The sequence below is a fragment of the Pantherophis guttatus genome, chromosome 4, assembly GCF_059756535.1.
Source record: "Pantherophis guttatus breed Tessera chromosome 4, ASM5975653v1, whole genome shotgun sequence".
Taxonomy (NCBI): Eukaryota; Metazoa; Chordata; class Lepidosauria; order Squamata; family Colubridae; genus Pantherophis; species Pantherophis guttatus.
This window is the reverse complement of record NC_142066.1, coordinates 25,630,311-25,651,846: the sequence shown is the minus strand read 5'-3', so window position 1 is coordinate 25,651,846 and position 21,536 is coordinate 25,630,311. Positions and strand designations below refer to the sequence as shown.

The window sequence follows — 21,536 nt, the reverse complement described above, 5'->3', positions numbered from 1 at the left end:
AATCCAGTTTCCTTTATTTATTTTTCTTGTCAGAAGCCAGTTGGTTACATCAGTGGTGAAATCCAATTTTTTTTACTACTGGTTCTGTGGATGTGGCTTGGTGGGCGTGGTGTGGCTTGGTGGGCGTGGCAGGGGAAGGATACTGCAAAATCCCCATTTCCTCCCCACTCCTGGGGGAAGAAAATTGCAAAATCTCCATTCCCACCCCACTCTGGGGCCAGCCAGAGGTGGTATTAGCCAGTTCACCGAACTACTCAAAATTTCTGCTACCAGTTCTTCAGAACCTGTCAGAATCTGCTGGATTTCACCCCTGGGTCACATGATCTCAATATGGGGATCACATGATCCCTGGGATGGTTGCCACCATCACACCAATTGCTAAGTATGGGAATTTTGATCACGTTGGGATGCTGCGACAGTCATAAGTGTGAGGAACAGTTGTAAGGCACTGAATGCTGCTGTAAATTCAAATGGTTGCTCAGCGAAGGATTACAAGGCAATGACTACTTATAGTGTAAAAGCAGCAAGTAGATCTTTAACTAATGTGGTTTAGCCCTCCGGTGATAGCCCCGTGTGCAAAAACTACTGGAAGGAAAGGTCTGCTGTTATCTGACTGGTTTATATGTGGGTTTTGATATAGGAAATTTGCACAGTGTCTCTTGGAACAGGAGTAGGCGGTGCTCAGGCCTACGTACAATTTATCACTCTATCTATCAAAAGAACTTAGATAAGGAAGGTGTCAGCGTCTCACCGCTGGCATAGAGAGGAGAGAGATAAGCCCTGAACTTTTGCCTGCTAAATCCCTTTGAAGCCCGGTCGTCGTGGAAATGAGGAGGGGGGAGACATTCCTGTGAAATGACGAGATAAGAAGTCAGTGGAGTGACTTGGAAGATAGCCAATGAGAAGCAGATAATTGGGGATTGGAAAGGGAGGGATTGGGGGGCAAAAGGTCAGTCTTGTCCGCATCGAGTCATGATCCAGTTGCTGTGCTCAATTAACGAGAAGATTTCCTTTAAGATTGGCAGTTTGGAAATTCATTTATTATGAGATAGCATCGAAATCTGACAGAAGGCATGTGAAACACTGTTTCTGGAAATTTTTCCAATTGCTTTACCAGCAGTGTGGTGGGCCATAAGGCAGATTTAGAGCTGCTCATAGCTGTTGCTGCATACTTACCGGTATATATTATATAATACCTTGGTAAGGCCACACTTGGAATACTGCATCTAGTTTTGGTCACCACGATGTAAAAAAGATTTTGAGATTCTAGAAAGAGTGCAGAGAAGAGCAACAAAAACGATTAGGGGACCGAAGGTTAAAACATATGAAGAAGGGTTGCAGGAACTGGGAATGTCTAGTTTAATGAAAACAAGGAGTGACATGATAGCAGTGTTCCAATATCTCAGAGGTTGCCACAAAGAGGGAGTCAAGCTATTTTTCAAAGCACCTGGAGATAGGACAAGAAGTAATGGATGGAAACTAATCAAGGAGAGAAGCAACTTTTTTCAGCACTGTTGTAACTTCAAATGGTCACTAAATGAACTGTTGTAATTCGAGGACTCCCTGTATAGTGCTCATGGCTGGTTGACAGTTCTGACTTCTTTTACATAATTTCTTTCCAACGTTACATTGGATTGAAAGGAATTTTAAAAAGGCAAAGGTATCACTTATCATCTTGCACTAATTACATCCTGGATTACTAGAAGGAATTACTAGTAGGTATCTAGTGATACTAAGATGTCATCTGAAGAAACAGGGATAAAGGTATTCCTTGTTTAGTGACTACCTCATTTAGTGACTGTGTGCAGTTTGTATTGACGATTTAAAACTTGTAGTAGTGCAGAACAGACAGCATCAAATCCTATTTTACAAAATTGTGGGGCTAACAGATTTGGACTGCAAAACTATGAACCACCACTGAATGGCAGCAGTGATACAATAGTCCTAACTCTCTGCTACCACCTAATGATTGTGTGGATGATTGTAGCTGGATATAGTAGTATAAGACTCCGAAATGTAAAACCTGTCGGTGGGCCAGACAAACAGCAGGTAAAACTCTTTTGTTACTATGCTGTAGTTAGATTGGGGCAGTTGCAGAGGTGGGTTTCAGCAGGTTCTGACCAGTTCTGGAGAACCGGTAGCAGAAATTTTGAATAGTTTGGAGAACCGTTAGCAAAAATTCTGACTGGCCCCGCCCCCATCTATTTTCTGCCTCCCAAGTCCCAGCTGATAGGGAGGAAATGGGGATTTTGCAGTATCCTTCCCCTGGATTGGGAAGGGAATGGAGATTTTACAGTATCCTTCCCCTGCCACGCCCACCAAGCCACGTCCACAGAACCGGTAGTAAAAAAATTTGAAACCCACCATTGAGCAGTTGCCAACTTGCCAAGACACTGTAAGGCTGTTTCTCGTCAGCTATTTTTGTTAAAGTTGTACAGAAGACCTGGATGGATTTTCTCCTGATCACCTCCCAAAATCTAACAATGTAGCCCATTATACAGATCAAATCACAGAATAACAGAGTTGGAAGGGACTCTGGAGGTCTTCTAATCCAACTCCCTGTTCAATTAGGAGACCCTATATCATTCTGGACAAATGCCTGCCGAATCTCTTCCTAATAACCTCCAGTGTTGGAGCACTCACAACTTCTGAAGGCAAACAGTTCCACTCAGGGCCGGATTTTCCTATAGGCTAACTAGGCTTCAGCCTAGGGCCTCAAGATCAAGAGGGGCCTACATTCAAATTGTTAGCAAAATTAAAATTACACTTTCACTATAGGTGAAAGGGCCTCATAAGTGGAATAGCCTAGGGCCTCTTTTCATCTAAATCCGGCCCTGGTTCCACTGGTTGATTGTTCTTGCCTCAGGCAGCTATGAGCTTCAATAGGAGAGAGGGATCTTAATATTTGTTATTTAGAAAGCGGATTATTAAATCTTGTTTTCATTTTGCAGACTGCCAATTCCAGTTTTGAAGTAGTTTGGATTTACATCCTGATTCTGATCAAATCCTTATGAACACTTTCAACCCTTGAGGGAGCAATATCTATCTATCTATCTATCTATCTATCTATCTATCTATCTATCTATCTATCTATCTATCTACCTACCTACCTACCTACCTACCTACCTACCTACCTACCTATCTATCTATGAAAATATCTTTACAAAGCTTTACCGGAAAAAGAAAACAATAGCTGAACAATAGAATAGAATAGAATAACAGAGTTAGAAGGGACCTTGGAGGTCTTCTAGTCCAACCCTCTGCTTAGGCAGGATACCCTACACCACTTCAGACAAATGGTTATCTAATATCTTTTTTAAAACTTCCAGTGTTGGAGCATTTACAACTTCTGGAGGCAAGTGGTTCCACTGATTAATTGTTAATTGTTCTGAATGTCAGGAAATTTCTCCTTAGTTCTAAGTTGCTTCTCTCCTTGATTAGTTTCCATCCGTGGCTTCTTGTCCTGCCTTCAGGTGCTTTGGAGAATAGTTTGGGGCAACCCCTGACATATTGGAACACTGCTATCATGTCACCCCCATAGTCCTTCTTTTCATCAGACTAGACATACCCAGTTCCAGCAACTGTTCTTCGTATGTTTTAGCCTCCAGTCCAAGTGCCTGAATTTTGATCACATGACCATGAGGTTGCCACAATGGTCATAAGTGTGAAAAGCAGTTATAAGTCACTTTTTTTCAGTGCCATTGTAACTTTGAATGGTCCTGAAACGAATGGTTGTAAGTTAAGGACTACCTGTAATGGATAAACATTGTTGGAGAAAAAGTTGTAGAAGATTATTTCAAAATATGATATGTGGTAAGATTATTATAGGCACAGAAATGGATAGATTTGACACTACCCATTATGGAGGAAAAGTTGATGGAGCTGACAGATTTGCCAAAAATGATGAATTGACTTCCTTGATTAAAGACATTATCCACATTTATTAATGACTGGAAGCCTCTTATGGGCTTTTTTCTTTGCAGTGAAACTGAGAGAAAGTAGTGATTTATGGTTTTGATGATTTATAGAAAGGAGAGGAATACAATGTAGCTTTAAAGAAAGAGGTTAAATTGCATTTATAACTTCCCTCAATATCTGAAGAGGTAAAAGAGGAAGATTTATCGCTGTTATAAAGACTATTGGAAGCAACATCTTTATAATCCTTTTTCTTGGTTTTCTATTTCTCAACTTTTTTATTTTTTCCAACGTTTTGTTTTTTCTCTGATTTCATTTCATTTATTTCTTTTTTCTTATTCATATACACTACATACATAAATTAAATCAAAAATTTAATTTTTAATTAAATTATATAATTATAATTTAATTTCTAATGAATTATATTATTAAATTAACTTTTTATTACATTATAGAAATTAAAAAGTTAATTTAGCCATCTCGGCACACTCTAAGATTTTTTTAATCAACTCTTCTTCTGTTGGTATATTTTCCTTTAAAAACTTTTGTGTGTATACTATATGGACAGCAATGTTACAATGTGTAAGATCAAATATTTTATTTCCTTGGTATATTTTTCCATAAATATCCCTAATAAGAATGTCTCTGGATAAATTAACAAAAGAGCTTAAAAAAAAGAGGATACGGAATATTATATAATCTGACACAAATGATATAAGTGGCTGGAGAATAGGAATAGGAATAACGGAGAAGAAAAATAGGGGTGAAATATAAAAAAGGAAAGAATGAATATATCATTGTATAGAAAATATAAAGTTAATAGGGGTCTTAATAAATACACTGTAATTAAAAGAGAGGGGATAAGAAGAAACTGGAATAATATAAAGGGAAAAGGGAGAAAATGTAAATACTAAGAGATCATCAAGAAATAGCTGTTAAGAGAGTATATATATATATATAAATGTTGTATGTCTTGTAATGTCATTTTATGTTATAATAATAAAAAATTAAAAATTAAAAAAAAAGAAATTAAAAAGTTTCTTAATTTATATAAAAATTATATAAATTGTTTAAAAGTTAGACTGGCCTATCCCACTTGTACTGGCAGAAAAGACATCTGGGACCCGCACCATGTTTTCTCCGGGCCAATGGGACGGGCCAATCAACCCGTGGAACTGTTTGCCTCTAACACTGGAGGTTATTAAGAAGAGATTCGGCATGCATTTGTCCACAATGATATAGGGTCTCCTAACTGAACAGGGGGTTGGACTAGAAGACCTCCAAAGTCCCTTCCAACTCTGTTATTCTGTGATTTGATCTGTATAATGGGCTACATTGTTAGATTTGGGGGGGGGGTGATCAGAAGAAAATCCATCCAGATCTTCTGTACAACTTTAACAAAAATAGCTGACAGCAAACAGCTTTATTGTGTCTTGGCAAGTTGGCAACTGCTCCATTCTAACTACAGCATAGTAACAAAAGAATTTTACCTGATATTTTCCTTGCCCACAAACAGGTTTTACATTTTGGAGTCTCAGTACTATACTACCATATCCAGCTACAAACATCCATACAATCACTAGGTGGTAGCAGAGAGTTAGGACTATTGCATCACTGCTGCCATGCAGTGGTGGTTCATATTTTTGCAGTCCAAATCTGGTAGCCCCACAATTTTGTGAAACAGGATTTGATGCTGTCTGTTTTGGTATTTGTCCAGAATGGCATAATGTATTTTGCCATTCATAATTTCCTGAGCAGGGAATTGGAGTAGAAGATCTTCAGAAGACCTTCAAAGTTCCTTCAAACATACTCTCTCTCTCTTTCTCTTTCTCTTTCTCCCTCCCTCCCTCCCTTCCTCTCCCTCTCCCTCTCCCTCTCTCCCCCTCTCCCCCTCTCCCCCTCTCCCCCTCTCTTCCTCTCCCCCACTCTTCCCGTCTCTCTCTCTCTCTTCCTTACCCCCTCTCCCTCTCCCTCTCTCCCTCTCTCCTGTCTTTATCTCTGGACGAAATTTCATTTTAAGACTATGCCAATTGGACAGAAGTCATGACATGTTTTTGCCGCATGTCTTGAAACCTCCTGAGGTCTTAAGTAGTAAAATGATACTCCAGTTCTTCAAGCATAGCATATATCTCTCTCCACAAATTGTGAAGCAGGTCCTGCCACCTTTATCAAAGAATCACACACCCTAAAGTGACAACAAGCATTGCAACATCATCAGCAGATCTTGCTGGGTCAAGACTTTTACAATTCCCCCTTATTGATGTATGGGGGCTGCTTTGAAGAAACACCAGAAGGCCTGGCTGGATGATGTCAAAGATAATGACCCACCAAGCCCAAAATTTGATCATCAAAGAAGCCACCTTCCTTTCCACAGCAGTTTTCTCCAACATATCTGGCATACTCAGATATAATAGGATTAACGTTGACCTGAAAACCTACTTGATAGAGAACAGATTCTTTGGGTGTGTTTGGTTATGCACGAGTGGGAATTCCGATGATTTGCTTGCAATCATCTTGATGTTCTAGAAATTATGTCCTCTCTTTTAAAATCTACACACAAAAACGTTCTTCAAGCTTCTGGTGAGTTTTTGTTCACATTTTCAAAAAGCTGTTTCCCATTGCTGAATTAAATTGCTCTCCATCTATGCTTGGGTTGGTAAAAAAAATGGAACGTGTTAAATTGACTGCACCCATTGCTGAGCCCTATCCTTCCTTTATTGTCTCTTTAGGATCCTTGGTGCTCTCTAAGCTTGGTTGTTTTCTTGCAGACATTTCGCTACCCAATTAGGTAGCATCATCTGTGCTAGAAGGGAGTGGGGTTTTCTCTGCTTATGTACAAATAACACTGATGATGTTATATAGCTGGGTAATGAAACGTCTGCAAGAAAACATCCAAGCTCAGAGAGCACCAAGGATCCTAAAGAGACAATAAAGGAAGCTCAAAGGGCACCATGGACCCCACAGTTCAATTCCAAGCTGCAAATAATTTCTTCTACTAGTTTATTGTTCTCTGTTCTGAATCACGGTGCAGCTCTGCTGATTTTGCACTTGCATCCTTTGATTGGCAAAGCGATTAGTTGAATCTTCGGGATCTATTGCCTTCCTTCTTTATTAGTGGGAAGAATATCAGCCAGTCATGAATCTGGAGAATGGAACTGACCCAGCATCACAATTTGTCCATCTAGGTTCCTTTTCAGTGTCACCTCCTATATACCTCCATCCTCTGCTAGGGAGGTTGGGCTGGGTTTGTTCCGTAATTTTAGCGTTAGATTACCTCAGCCTTGTAGTGCATCACATGTCGTTATTACTTCATTTCATGGTTGCCTTATATTTCACCATGGCATTGTGTTACCGTTACGCTATGTTCTTGTTGTGCTGTTTCAAGATCCATGTAGTAGTTGTGTTTTCTACATGCACAATTGTGCTTTATAGTTTAGAGATGCAATGTGGTTGCCAATGATGCGGTTGATGGTGGGGGATGCCTGGGTCAGCCTGAAAGAGGCTGACTTGTCCTATACTGTCACTGCTCACTTATTTTTACGTCTGCCACAACTGATGCAGGGATAAAATGCACTTACCTTCACTACTGGATCGCAAATGTGAGCTCAGGCACGCGCCCTCTCCAGTCGTGTCCGGCTCTAGGAAATGGTGCTTATCTCTGTTCCTTAGCTGAGGAAGCCAGCGTTGTCCATTGTCATGTAGTCAGCATGACTATATGCCAAGGCGCATGGAACTCTGTTACAGTCTCACCGAAGTGGTATCTATTTATCTACTTGCAATTGCATGCTTTCAAACTACTAGGTGGGCAGGAGTTGAGACAAGTAACAGGAGCTCACCCCGTTGAGCAGCACTTGGGTCTCAAACCTGGGCTGTCAACTTTCCAATTGACAAGCTCAGCATCTTTAACCACTGATCCATCATGCCTCCCCCCCCCATTTATGTTATGCTGAAGTGCAATAGGGAAAAACTAACATTTTCAGCACGCCCGAAAAATAAAATTTCAATTTCTCCTGATGGTGCTCTTGATCCAACTTTCCCAGGGAGTTTCTTCTTTCATGGTTATCTTCCCTTGGGATTAAATCGGTGGTGAAATCCTCCACAGATTGCCACTGGTTCGCTGCCCGCGCATATGCGGTGCGCACCTAACGTGTGCTACGCGCATGTATGCAGTGTGTGCCAAAAGCACACTGCAAATGTATGCGCAGTGTGTACCAAATGCACACTTCACGGGGAAAAAGAAGGCTTCAATAGGTAAGTAGAACAATGGGGGGAACAGTTGTATCACGTGATTTAGATTCCCTAGAAAGATTTCCTGCTTTCTAGTGAATACAAACCACGTGGCACAGCTGATCATTGGAAATACCAGTTCGGACGAACCATTAGCTTTTTTTAACTACTGGTTCGCATGAACTGGCAGCTTTTTAACTACTGGTTCAACCAAACCTGTAGCTTTTTTTTACTACTCTTTTTCCCCTGTTTTTTTTTTCCAGAGAGAACTTAAGGATAAACTGTGCTGATGAAATTGTTCTGTTCTGTAGAGGAGCATGTTGAAATAGCAGGCAGTTTTTTTGCAAATGCTCAGGGCGTCTTTCCATATTTATTCTCTTCTTCCTGCAGCTACTGGTGTCTAAATGTGGTGGCTTCCTAGATGATTTTGTAGGCGGCTATAAACAAAGCTATATGGCAATGAAAACAGGTGATCTGAAAGTCACTGAAAGATAGCAAAAAAATGGGCAACTCTTAGGCTTCAACCAATGGTCAATTTCCTTCCTTCCTTCCTTCCTTCCTTCCTTCCTTCCTTCCTTCCTTCCTTCCTTCCTTCCTTCCTTCCTTCCTTCCTCCTTCCTTCCCTCCCTCCCTCCCTCCCTCCCTTCCCTTCCCTTCCCTTCCCTTCCCTTCCCTCTCTCACTCCCATATGTGGGGTCTGCCGGAGGAAAAGACATAGTAGATTTATAATGATCATAAGGCCCAGCCTAGATCCATTGATTGGGAATTTTAAGGGTCATTCTCAATATAAGAAAAACTCTTGGTTGGGTAAATCTAGTCCTGTGATGGTGAACCTATGGCACGCATGCCACAGGTGGCACGCTGAGCCATATCTGTGGGCATGCGAGCGTTGCTCTACCTCAGTCCAGTGCGCATGTGCACACTGGCCAGCTAATTTTCAGGCCTTCCGGGCCCACCGGAAGTCAGGAATTGGGCTGTTTCCGGCCTCTGGAGGGCCTCCAGGGGGATAGGAAAGGCCGTTTTCGCTCTCCCCAGGCTCCAAGAAAGCCTCTGGAGCCTGGGGAGGGCGAAAAATGGGCCTACCGGGCCCACCGTGCCATTGTGTACCAAAAGCAGGGGGAGCGGGGGTGGTGGTATCACACACATGTGCGGGGGGACAGGGTGCATTGAATTATGGGTATGGGCATGCGGGCGCGCGATCCCCTGTACTCCCCCCGCTTTTGGCACGCCACAGCAAAAAGGTTAGCCATCCCTGATCTAGTCTATTCAGTAGAAAAATAGTGGGATTTTTTTAATGGAATAATAATAATAATAATAATAATAATAATAATAATAATAATAATAATTTTATTTCTATACCCGAAGGACTCAGGGCGGTGTACAGCCAATTTAAAAACACAAGACACAACAATGATTAAAAATTAAAATAATTAAATAGATTTGGCCGGTTTAAAACCCCCAAAATTTAAAATACCCCAATTTAAAATTATTATATTGATAGCCCGGCCTGGCGGAACAACAGGGTCTTCAGTGCGCAGCGAAACACCCGGAGGTCGGTGATCTTACGTATTTCCGGGGGCAGTTCATTCCACAGGGCTGGGGCTCCCACAGAGAAGGCCCTCCCCCTGGGTGTTGCCAGCCGACATAACTTGGCTGATGGCACCCTGAGGAGACCCTCTCTGTGGGAGCGGACTGGTCGGTGGGAGGCTATTGGTGGCAGAAGACGGTCTCGAAGGTACCCGGGTCCTATGCCATGGAGCGCTTTAAAGGTGGTAACCAACACCTTGAATCGCACCCAGAAGACCACTGGGAGCCAGTGCAGCTCGCGCAGGAGGGGTGTCACGCGGGCACAACAAGTTGCGCCCATAACCACCCGCGCGGCCGCATTCTGGACCAGTTGGAGCCTCCGAGTGCTCTTCAAGGGGAGCCCCATGTAGAGAGCATTACAATAGTCCAGCCGGGAGGTGACAAGGGCATGAGTGACCATGTGCAAGGTGTCCCGGTCCAGAAAGGGCTCTTAGAAGAATAAATTGCATCATTTGCTTACTTTGGGCACTGTATTTTCCCAGCTACAGTATTAAGAAAGGTATACCAGTATTCTACCTATGCATCTTAATTCCTATTTTATAATGCCTAAGCTAACAATCTAGAAGTTAGAGTCTGTAACCTCAGAGTCTGTAGATTAAAAAGTAGACATACTGTAATTATTAGAATAATTAGTTCCTCCTTATTTTTTCTTCAGATGCAAACAAGAATCTTCCCTTTATTTAATCAGTTCCTAATCTTCTCTGTCTTGCCAAAGTTAAACAGCCTGTAGCTGTTTACAGTGCAAATGAACATTCAGCTACCATAACTGAGTTAAAGTATTGTCTGTTCCAGAGAAAAACATGCCAAATTTTTGGCTAATGGAACAAATCCAAATGAAGCTAAGCAAATCTTGATTCTCTGCATTAAGAGTTTAGCCCAAGTTAATTTATTTCACTTTTCTTCCTTTTTGCTGTTTTGTTGCCTCAGCAAGGGTATTGACTAATCCAGTTCCAACTTTTTGATTGACAGGTTGCATGGGCAAGCCAGGGTTGTTAAACTTGGTCACTTCAGCATTTCATGTGTGCTTTGAGACTCAGCATGTTTGAGAACCTAGCCTCCCAAGTAGTCTGTGATTTGAAGCAGTCCATGAAAAATTGAGAAATCCAGGAGCAGATTGTATGTTGTACAAATACAACTGTTGGACTAATAGAATGGCTTAGCTTAGCAAATCTATTTTTATCTTCTGGGCCTGTGAGGTTGGCTTTCTCATGATCCAGACTGACTTATATAACTTTCTTTGGCTGTTTGCAAACATTTGCCAGCTCCAATATCCGAGTGCCACATAATATGACAATGCTTCATTATGAGGACAGACCTGGCTCTCACCAAAGTAATGGCAAAATATTGCTCATTAAAAAAGGATGTCAGATATTGAATTGATATAATTTATATACTTGACTTACAACTTGAACCTGAAATTTCTGTTGTTAAGTGAGATAGTTGTTAAGTGCATTTTGCCCCATTTTGTATCCAGTTTTGGTCACCACACTACAAAAATGATGTTGAGACATTGGAAAAAGTGAGAGAAGAGCGACTAAAATGATGAAAGGCCTGGAGACTAAAACACATGAAGAATGGTTGCAGGATTTTAGTTTGGCTAGTCTAGAGAAAAGAAGGACTAGTGGGGGACATGATAGCAATATTCCAGTATTTGAGAGGTTGAGATATTGCTGATTTTAGGAGAAATACAGGTAGTCCTCAATTTGCAACCACAAGTGAGCCCAAAATTTCTGTGCTAAGCGAGAAAACTGTTAAGTGAATTTTGCCCCATTTTATAATCTTTCTTGCTACATTGTTAAATGAATAACTGCATTTGTTAAGTTAGCAACATGATTGTTAAGTGAATCTGGTTTCCCCATTGACTTTGCTTGTCAGAAGGTCAGAAAAGAGAATTGCATGACCCTGGGACACTGCAACCGTCATAAATATGAGTCAGTTGCCGAGTGACTGAATTTCGATCATATGACCATGGAGATATTGCCACATCGCAAGTGTGAAAAAGCCAATTTTTCAGTGCCATTATAACTTTGGTCATTACGAAATGCTGTGGACATAGTATACTCAGACTTCAGCAAGGCATTCGACAAAGTAGACCAAAATCTACTTCTTGGTAAACTAGGAAAATGTGGGATGGACAGCATCGCTACAAGATGAATTTGTAACTGGATGATAAACCATACTCAATGAGTCATCCATAATGGTACTACATCTTCATGGAGGGAAATAAGCAATAGGGTACCACATGGTTCCATCTTAGGCCCATCTTCATAAATGACTTAGATGAGGGAATAGAAGGGGAACTCATCAAATCTACAGATGAAACTAGGCTGCCAGGAATAGCCAACACCCCAGAAGACAAGCTCAGGATCCAAAAAGATCTTGACAGACTTGAACAATGGGCCCTATGATCCAACAACATGAATTTTAATGTGGAGAAAAGCAAGGTTTTACACCTGGGCAGGTAAAACCAAAGTTTAAAATATACATTAGGCGAAACCTGGCTCAATAACGGTAACTGTGAGAGGGACCTTGGAGTCCTAGTGGATGATCCCTTAAAAATGAGCCAGCAATCTGTGGCAGCAGCCAAAAAAAGCTAATACAATTCTTGGTTGTATAAACAGAGACATAGAATCAAAATCATGTGACGTATTAGTACTGCTTTATAAAGCCTTAGTAAGGCCACACCTGGAATACTGCATCCAGTTTTGGTCATCACATTACAAAAAAGATGTTTGAGACTTTGGAAAAAGTGCAGAGAAGAGCAACTAAGATGATTAAAGGCCTGGAGACTAAAACATATGAAGAACGGTTGCAGGATTTGGGTTTGGCTAGTGCACAAAAAAGAAGGACTAGGGGTGATATGATAGCAGTATTCCAGTATTTGAGAGGTTGGGATGCTGCTGGTTTGAGAGGGAATACAAGTAGTCCTCAATTTACGACCACAATTGAGCCCAAAATTTCTGTTGCTAAGCAAGAGGGTTGTGAATTTTGCCCATTTTATGGCCTTTCTTGCTACAGTTGTTAAGTGAATCACTGCGGTTGTTAAGCTAGTAACATGGTTGTTAAGTGAAGCTGGTTTCCCCATTGATTTTGCTTGTCAGAAGGTCAGAAAAGAGGATTTGCATGACCCCAGGACATGGCAACCGTCATAAATACGAGCCAGTTGCCAAGTGTCTGAATTTTTGATCATGTGACCATGGAGATGCTGCCACAGTCACAAGTAGGAAAAATGATCATAAGTCACTATTTTCAGCTCTGTTGTAAGTTCAATCGGTCACTAAGTGAACTGCTGTCATTTAAGGACTTACCTGTATACCACTTCGAAACCGAAAGATCTAAGGGCAGCTTCATCTCATCCTAGCTAGGAACAAGTTGATGGTTACGTCATGGAAACTTCACAGAAAAAATACATTTCCTGATTCAGTGCAAGTGTAAAGGTAAAGCTTCCCCTCGCACATATGTGCTAGTCGTTCCTGACTCTAGGGGGCGGTGCTCATCTCCGTTTCAAAGCTGAAGAGCCAGCGATGTCCGAAGACATCTCCGTGGTCATGTGGCCGGCATGACTAAAAGTCAAAGACGCACGGAACGCTGTTACCTTCCCACCAAAGGTGGTCCCTATTTTTCTTCTTGCATTTTTACGTGCTTTTGACCTGCTAGGTTGGCAGAAGCTGGGACATGTAACGGGAGCTCACCCCGTTATGCAGCACTAGGGATTCGAATCGCTGAACTGCCGACCTTTCGATTGACAAGCTCAGCGTCTTAGCCACTGAGCCACCATGTCCCTTTTAGTGCAAGTGAGGACATGGCTTAAATTTAATAGCTTCAGTTTAGAGACTGATAAATAATATGATTCGGTTTCGGAAGAGGCTGCATTACCTAACCTGAAATTATGCTTTTCTTGGCATCTGTGGAAAGACACTGTAGAGAGGATACCTTCCTTGGAAGATGCCAGAGTGAATCGATGCACATAAAGCATCGATTCCAGCATCTACGTCTTGGCGTTAAAAAACCGATCCCCAATAATTATCATGGCTCATAAGTTTGGCTGTTTGCCAAGCACTTCACCAGCATTTCATATCAGAATAGAGCTACTCTCCTATCCATGATTTATTGTGCGAGAAAGAAAGGCAGGAATTGCAGGTTTCTTCTTATAAACTCCGAGAAATTAAAGAAGAGTAGTAAATACGCTTTGTGGCTGATGCCCTGAGGTTTCGGTGTTCCATTCTTGATTTAAGTGAACAACGTTAGAATTTCTGCTGATTCTCAAATGCTCAAAAAAAGCAAAGGGAAAAAGGCTATGCCTGGAATTTACGGAAGCCCTTTCAATTTCTGGGGAATCCAGACAGTGGTGGGTTTCCCTTACCTTTGCTACTGCTTTGCTTGCGCACACGCCACTTCTGCACATGCACAGAGCGTATTTGATGACATCCAGGCAGGTGGGCGGAGCCTCCCACAGCTGCTGCTACTGGTTCGCCTGAACCGGGGCGAACCAGTAGCAACCCACCACTGAATCCAGAAAATCCCAAAATAGGTCCTTAATGAACAGGAGGTTGAACTGATAGGAAAGATCTCCCTTCAAGGAATTAAACCAAAATATTATAGTTGTATTATAAGCAACTTTTGGCTGTGGAAATTTCCCTGGACTGCACTCTTATTAAGTATAGATAATCCTCAAATTATGACCTTTTTTGTGGCAGTTGTTAAGTGAACACTGTGGTCATTAAGCAAACGCCATGATCATTAACTGAACCCAGTGATCACTTTGGAACATTTTTTGCCAGAAACCGAAGTAAACTTTGATTTCCAGGAAAACCAAATTGTTGCCACATAACCACGGGGCACTGCAAATGGCTGTAAATGCAGGCCATTGCCGAGAGCCAAAAATACAGTCATGTGACCCCAAAGGGGGAAAGTGACAAATATCAGAACTTCAAATCCGGGTCTTAAGTTCCTTTTTCAAGGTCAATCATAACTTTGAACAATTGCTAAGCGACCGGTTAAGTCCTCCTTATTGAGGACTACCTACAATAAGAAGGTTTTTGGATTTTGTCCCTCAAATACTCCCCTGCAAATCTGATCAGCCTATTTGCCCACCCTTCTGCCTTCCGTAACCTCTTAATCTCAGTTTGGCTGTGGAATTCTGAGAGTTGAAATCTAATCATCTTCAAGTTGCCTAAGAACCTGCTCCATTGATCATCAATGTCAAATTTCTAAGTATCAAGGAAAAGAGGGAGCACGATGGCTCAGCGGTCAAAGCCACTGAGCTTGTCAGCTAGAAAGTTAACAGTCTGGGTTTGAGACCCGAGTGTTGCTTGATGGGGTGAGTTCCCATTTCTTGCTCCAGCTCTATCCACTCTTGCATTTCAAAAGCACGCAAATGTGAATAGATAAATAGGTAGCACTTTGGTGGGAAGATAACAGTGTTTTGTACGCCTCGTATAGCCAGGCTGGCCACATGACCATGGTAACGTCTTCGGGCAATGCTGGCTCCCTCGGCTAAGAAACAGAGATGAACATCGCTCTCTAGAGTCAGGCATGAATGGAAAGGGGAAACCTTTACCTTTATCAAGAAAAATACAAGCAAAATAAAAACCCCGTTTCTGGGTTTTAACTAGAAATGAAGATCCAGGAAGAAAAAGGAATGGTGGGAGATATTTTTATTCTCTCCTTAGTTCCTTAATCAGCAAATACAGGTAGTCCTCGACTTATGTCAGTTTATTTAGTTACCGTTCGAAGTTACAACGGCACCAGAAAAAGTGACTTGTTTGTTTCCTAGTATGATTTGATTGCTTATTAGTAACCTATGACTATCACTAAGTGTTGTATCTTATGATTCTTGATGAATGTATTTTTTTCTTTTTTTTCCTTTTATGTACACTGAAAGCATATGCACCGAAGACAAATTCCTTGTGTGTCCAATCACACTTGGCCAATAAAGAATTCTATTCTATTCTATTCTATTCTATTCTATTCTATTCTATTCTATTCTATTCTATTCTATTCTATTCAGACCATTTTTCACACTTATGACCATTGCAGCATCCCCCATAGTTACGTGATCAAAATTCAGACGCTTGGCAACTGATTCCTATTTGTGACGGTTGCAATGCCCCGGATAATGTGATTACTTTTTCCAAACTTCTGACAAGCAAAATCAGTGGGGAATCAGATTCGCTTAACCACTGTTGTTACTAATTTAACAACTGCATTGATTCACTTAACAAACATGATAAGACAAGTCGTAAAATAGGGCAAAACTCACTTAACAACTGTCTCACTTAACAACAGAAATTTTGGGCTCAATTGTGGTCATAAATCGAAGATTACCTCTACTGAAAGTGTCCAATCAGAAACCCTCCAAATGTCTCAGTTCTACAGCTTCCAGCATTCCCAACTGACCTCACTTCTGTACAGGTAGTCCTCGACTTATGACCACAACTGAGCCCAGAATTTATGGGGCTAGGTGAGAAATTTGTTAAGCGAGTTTTGCCCCGTTTTACGACTTGCCTTGCTATGTTTGTTAAGTGAATTAGTGCAGTTGTTAAATTAATAACAATGGTGGTTAAGCAAATTTGGCTTCTCCATTGACTTCACTTGTCTGAAGGTCACAAAAAGGGATCAGGTGACCCCGGGACGCTGCAACCGTCATAAATATGAACCTGAGGTGTCAAGCATCCAAATGTAAATCCCGTGACTACGAGAATGCTGCAATGGTCATAAGTGTGAAAAATGCCACTAGGCAAGTTACGAAGGCTTTTCCCAGTGCCTTCGTAACTTCGAATGGTCACTAAATGAACTGTTATTAAGTCGAGGAGTACCTGCATTCGGGGTCCTTAGATGGGTAAAGACAGAGCAATTGAGCAGGGGGTTTGATTGGAAGTCCTCCAAAGTCCCTTCCAACTCTGTCATTCTTGTTACATAATTAAACGTGATTCAAGATCGGGACGCCAGCCATCCAATCACAAAGCCTGATGATCAATCGGTCAGCTAATTCCATTTGATTGGTTGGCTATGCAGGTGAGTTCCTCCCAGTGTGAAAAAATAGGCAAACAAAAATTACCAATAGGCAAGTCCCTGGGTGGATGGTCCAATGCCTCTTTTCTGAAGGTGTGTCTAATTTTCCTGCCTACCCACTGCTTCCTTCTGCCTGGGAGGAGCAAGCCCTTAATAAAAGCCGTGTTTCCTCAGACAGAAAGACACTCCCGAAAAGAAGTGGTTCCCCAAGACTTCAACACCAGAAAGAGCCAAGCGGAGCAGGTAAGCAACAGGGAGAAATCCTCCCAGAGGTAGAGTTTGAATCCAAGAGAAGCCAGGTGTTTTTCAACCTTGATGTGAAGTCCCTCACAAATTTCTGGCTTCTCCTTGGTCTCCAGCGAGGAACCTGCTTTGCTTTCAAGGACTTCTCGGAATGTCCTTGTGGCAAGATGGGTCGGGAATCGTAGGTGGGCTGATTCCCTTTGATTTTTGGAAGCAGATGTATAATGTAGTGGTTCTTCAGAGGTGGGATTAGGAAAGAGAAACCCAGGTTTGAGTTTATTCTCAGCCTTCACAGCTCACTACGTGACTTTGGGCTAGACTTGCTAGAACCCAAGGTAGTGTAGTGGTGCAGGTGGCTGGTTTAGGTAGGAATAGGGAGATGCAGGTTGTAGTTCCTTCTCAGTCACAGAAGCTCAGTGAGTGACAAGACGCCAGTCTCTCCCTTTTAATCCAACCTATATTCCAGGTTGTGGTTATATAGGAAAACAGGTGGAAGAGGAGCACCACTGCCACAACGTTGAGCTGCGGTATGAAAGCCAGGTTATAAATCACATCTATAATCAGTCAACCGATATGTAGAACTGCCCTGCTGCAGGAGGTTGGTCTGGGGAGCCTGTGGTATCTTCCAAGCTTCTTATCAGATCAGCAGCCTTTGGAGGTTTCCCAATCTCCATTGAGTAAGGCTGTTTCTGTGCATGATAAGCTTTACTACTGACCCTCGAGCAGCATCAGAATTAGGCGTAAGCTATGCAAATGACAATCTAGAACAGCGGTCCCCAATCTTTCCAGCTTGGCAGCCGGGGTGTGTCTGTGTGAGTGGCCAGCACACGCACACAGCTCCATTTGTGCATGCGCCCTGCACTCATGCAAATGGAGCTTCGAGAGCGAGTGGCAGGCCACTTGTGCTTGCACGCAAAGCTCCATTCGCATGAATGGAGCTTCCTGCACAAACGCAAGCACCCTCTGCTCGCATGAGTGGAGATTTGCACATATGCACGTGTTTACAGGAGTACAGCTTCATGTGTGTGCGCTTGCCCATTTCGCCCGCGGTCCGGTTTTGAACAGGCCACGGCCTGGTAGTAGGCTGCAGCCCAGCATTTGTGGACACCCGGTCTACATCTTTCCATTTGAAGGGAGCTCTCAAAATGTCAGTGTTTTTAAAGTCCTGCAGTTTTACTACACTGTCATATATAAGATAAATGTTCCCCTCGCACATATGTGCTAGTCGTTCCCAACTCTAGGGGGCGGTGCTCATCTCCGTTTCAAAGCCGAAGAGCCAGTGCTGTCCGAAAACGTCTCCGTGGTCATGTGGCTAGCATGACTCAACGTCGAAGGCACATGGAACACTGTTACCTTCCCACCAAAGGTGGTCCCTCTTTTTCTACTTGCATTTTTTACGTGCTTTCGAACTGCTAAGTTTGCAGAAGCTGGGACAAGTAACGGGAGCTCACCCCGTTACGCGGCATTAGGGATTCGAACCGCTGAACTGCTGATCTTTCGATCGACAAGCTCAGCATCTTAGCCACTGAGCCACCGCCTCCCTTGTCATATATAGAACCTCCCATAGACCACGCCTTCCCTGAATGCCTACAGAAAGGCCTATTTAAAGGGCCCCCATAGACAGCTTAAAACAGGCCATGTTTCTGCAGCATTCACACCATCTCTTTTGAGAGGCCCTGCCCCACCCATCGAGATTTATTATGCATCCTGGCAGCAGGCTTGCCAACGTCAGCTCTTATGTGGCATTATGCACTCTTTGCACTTGCCAAATGCAGCTTCGGCAGTTTCCTTTAGCTTAAGGATTCACTATGCTCAGATCCGTCCTGCCAACGAGATATATAATAATATATAATAGATATATAAATGGGATTCTTTAACATGTACATGGCAATCTTTCCCAACCTGTGGTCTTGCAGCACAGTTAGCCTTAACAACCATTTGTTTAGTTACAACAGCACTGAAAAAAGTGACTTATGACAATTTTTCACATTTATGACCGTTGCAGCATCCCCACGGTCACGCGGTCAAAATTCAGACACTTGTGTCAAAATATGACACTGACTCATATTTATGACAGTCATAGTGTCTCGGGGTCATGTGATCACCTATTCTGACAAGCAGAAGCCAATTTGCCTACAGGTTAAACTCCAATACAAGTAGTCCTCGACTTACAACCGCAGCTGAGCCCACAATTTCTTGTTGCCAAGGAAGACTGTTGTTTTGCCCAATCTTGCGACCTTTCTTGCCACTGTTGTTAAACTAGTAACGCAGTTACTAGCTGATTCACTTAACAACCAGGTTACTAGCTTAACAACTGCAGAGATTCACTTAACAGCAGTGGCATGGAAGTTCGCAAAATTGGGCAAAACTCACTTAACAACCGTCTTGCTTAACAATGGAAATTTGGGGCTGTGTTGTGGTCGTACGTCGAGGACCACGTGTGTTGGATTTTAACCTGTAGGCAAATTGGAATTGGAGATGTCGAGAGAGTGACGTGTTGAAAAAAGTCTACCTCCTTTGAAATGGAATTAATTAATGTTTAGCATAGTTATCATGCAAGTTATTGTTTGGGCAGGTAAGTAGCAGGGAGAAACTCATGAATTGCTAGATTCCAGAAGGCTAGCCTCCTTAGTTGACTGGTTTGGTAACCTGCTCAGAGCTTTTTTTAATTTAGAATATAGAACATAAAATCATAAGACTGGAAGGGACCTCAGAGATCTTCTAATCCAACCTCCTACTCAAGGCTGTACAAACTACGTGTGGGAGAAAAAGATTGGCTCTGTAATCTATTAACGACGTGCTTCCTCTATGCAGGTACAATGGGAAGTGTTGGTTTTCCGTTGAAATTATCAGCATGCATTCTGATCTTCCTGATCCTGGAAAATTTCTGTGTTACTTCTGATGGTAAGTACTGGTAGTACGTTTTCTACCATGTGACCTTCCTAGAATATGGATTTGCAATTTCAGTTTCCAGTGGGAGACAACCTCCTTAATGGCCAGTTTTAGAAAATTATCTGAATCCCGTCATCTGCAACGGAGAGAAATTTGGCGTCAGTTGCTCCTAGTTCAGTGGTTGGTTGCCCCTAGTTTGGACTGGTTCTATAGAACCGGTAGTAAAACTAGCAGAAGGCTCCGCCCACTGACTTGGACGTCATCATAAGTGAACAGTGCATGCGCGGGCATGATGCGAACCGGTAGTAAAGGTAAATAGAATCCACCCCTGTCCTAGTTGTAAATTAAGAGTTTACAGTTACCAAAGCTATACTACAGGTAGTCCTCAATTTACGACCACAATTGAACCCCAAATTTCTGTTGCTAAGCAAAACAGCTCTTGTGAGTTTTGCCCTATTTTACAACCTTTCTTGCAACAGTTGTTAAGTGATCACTGAGGTTGTTAAGTTAGTAAAACTGTTGTTAAGTGAATGTATCTTCCCAGTTGACTCTGCTTGTCAGAAAGTCGCAAAACGTGATCACATGACCTCGGGACACTACATGCCGGTTATAAATACATGCCGGTTGCCAAGTATTTGAAGTTTAATCACATTACCATGGGGATGCTACAACAATCGTAAGTGTGAAAAACGGTCATTAGTCACTTTTTAAGTGCCATTGTAACTTTGGTCACTAAACAAATGGTTGTAAGTCAAGGACTACCTGTACTTTGAAACAGGGGTCTCCAACCTTGGCAATTTTAAGACTTTAAGACTTTTAAGCAAAGCTGGCTGAGGAATTCTGGGAATTGAAGTCCACAAGTCTTAAAGTTGCCAAGATTGGAGACCCCTGCTTTGAAGGAGTCAGTCCTTCAAGTGAACCTGTGATTAGAAATGAGTAGCATTCCCTCTTTTTATGGGAATCTGTGAAGTTAAAATCTAAACAAGGACAATAGTTCTTTTTTGGGGGGGGGGAATTTCATTTTAAACATCTGTAATGTTTATCTTGGGGAAAGGAGTTTTCTCAATATCTTCAGTTCCTATATGCGAGGGGTTGGGAAAGTTGGTGAGGAAGAGGATTAGACAATCCGTTTGCATGCCAAAAAGTTGGTTTAGGTGTTGAATGAAAGCAGGAATGTCTTTAGAAAGAGTCAAAAAAGTCAAGATTGTGGCCATAACTATACACATGACGCCCACACATAAAAAGGGGCAGGGCTTTGATTGCCTGGCTGGGTTGTCATCTTGATTTTTTTTTTTTTGACGTTCCTGCAAATGCTACTGAATGCAAGAAATACCTTACCAATGCTTTTAGCATTTGTTGCTTTCAATGTTTCCTTAAAAAGCCATTTAATTTTCCTTTTCTTTTTCTATCTTGCAGAACATTGGTGCTATAACGACCCAAAATGTGGTAAGCTGTGTTTTTTTTTCTGACTCCAGAAAACTTCTTATTGGAGTTACCACAATGCTCGTTGTAGGAAAATCAATGAAGATTGACAAATTCAATCAAATTCAGCAATCCATTTAGGGTAGGGCTCAGTGGTGGGTTTCTCCCGGTTCGGCCCAGTTCTGCTGAGCCGGTAGCGGTGACGATATGACATCACTGAACCGGTTCTGGCGCTA

General features: G+C 42.1%; 1 protein-coding gene across 2 annotated transcripts in view; it reads left to right on the top strand.

The window, feature by feature from the left end:
- Positions 1-21,536, top strand: part of LOC117666814 (putative carbonic anhydrase 3) — a 74,992-nt gene that overhangs the window by 38,203 nt on the left and 15,253 nt on the right. The window contains exons 5-7 of one of the 2 annotated variants that reach the window (XM_034419793.3): positions 16,918-16,986; positions 19,801-19,890; positions 21,295-21,324. In XM_034419793.3, the coding sequence (XP_034275684.1) occupies positions 19,806-19,890; positions 21,295-21,324 (115 nt within the window). In that variant the 5' untranslated portion in view covers positions 16,918-16,986; positions 19,801-19,805. The remainder of the gene's footprint in view (positions 1-16,917; positions 16,987-19,800; positions 19,891-21,294; positions 21,325-21,536) is intronic. The other variant, XM_087891790.1, reaches the window with a different exon arrangement.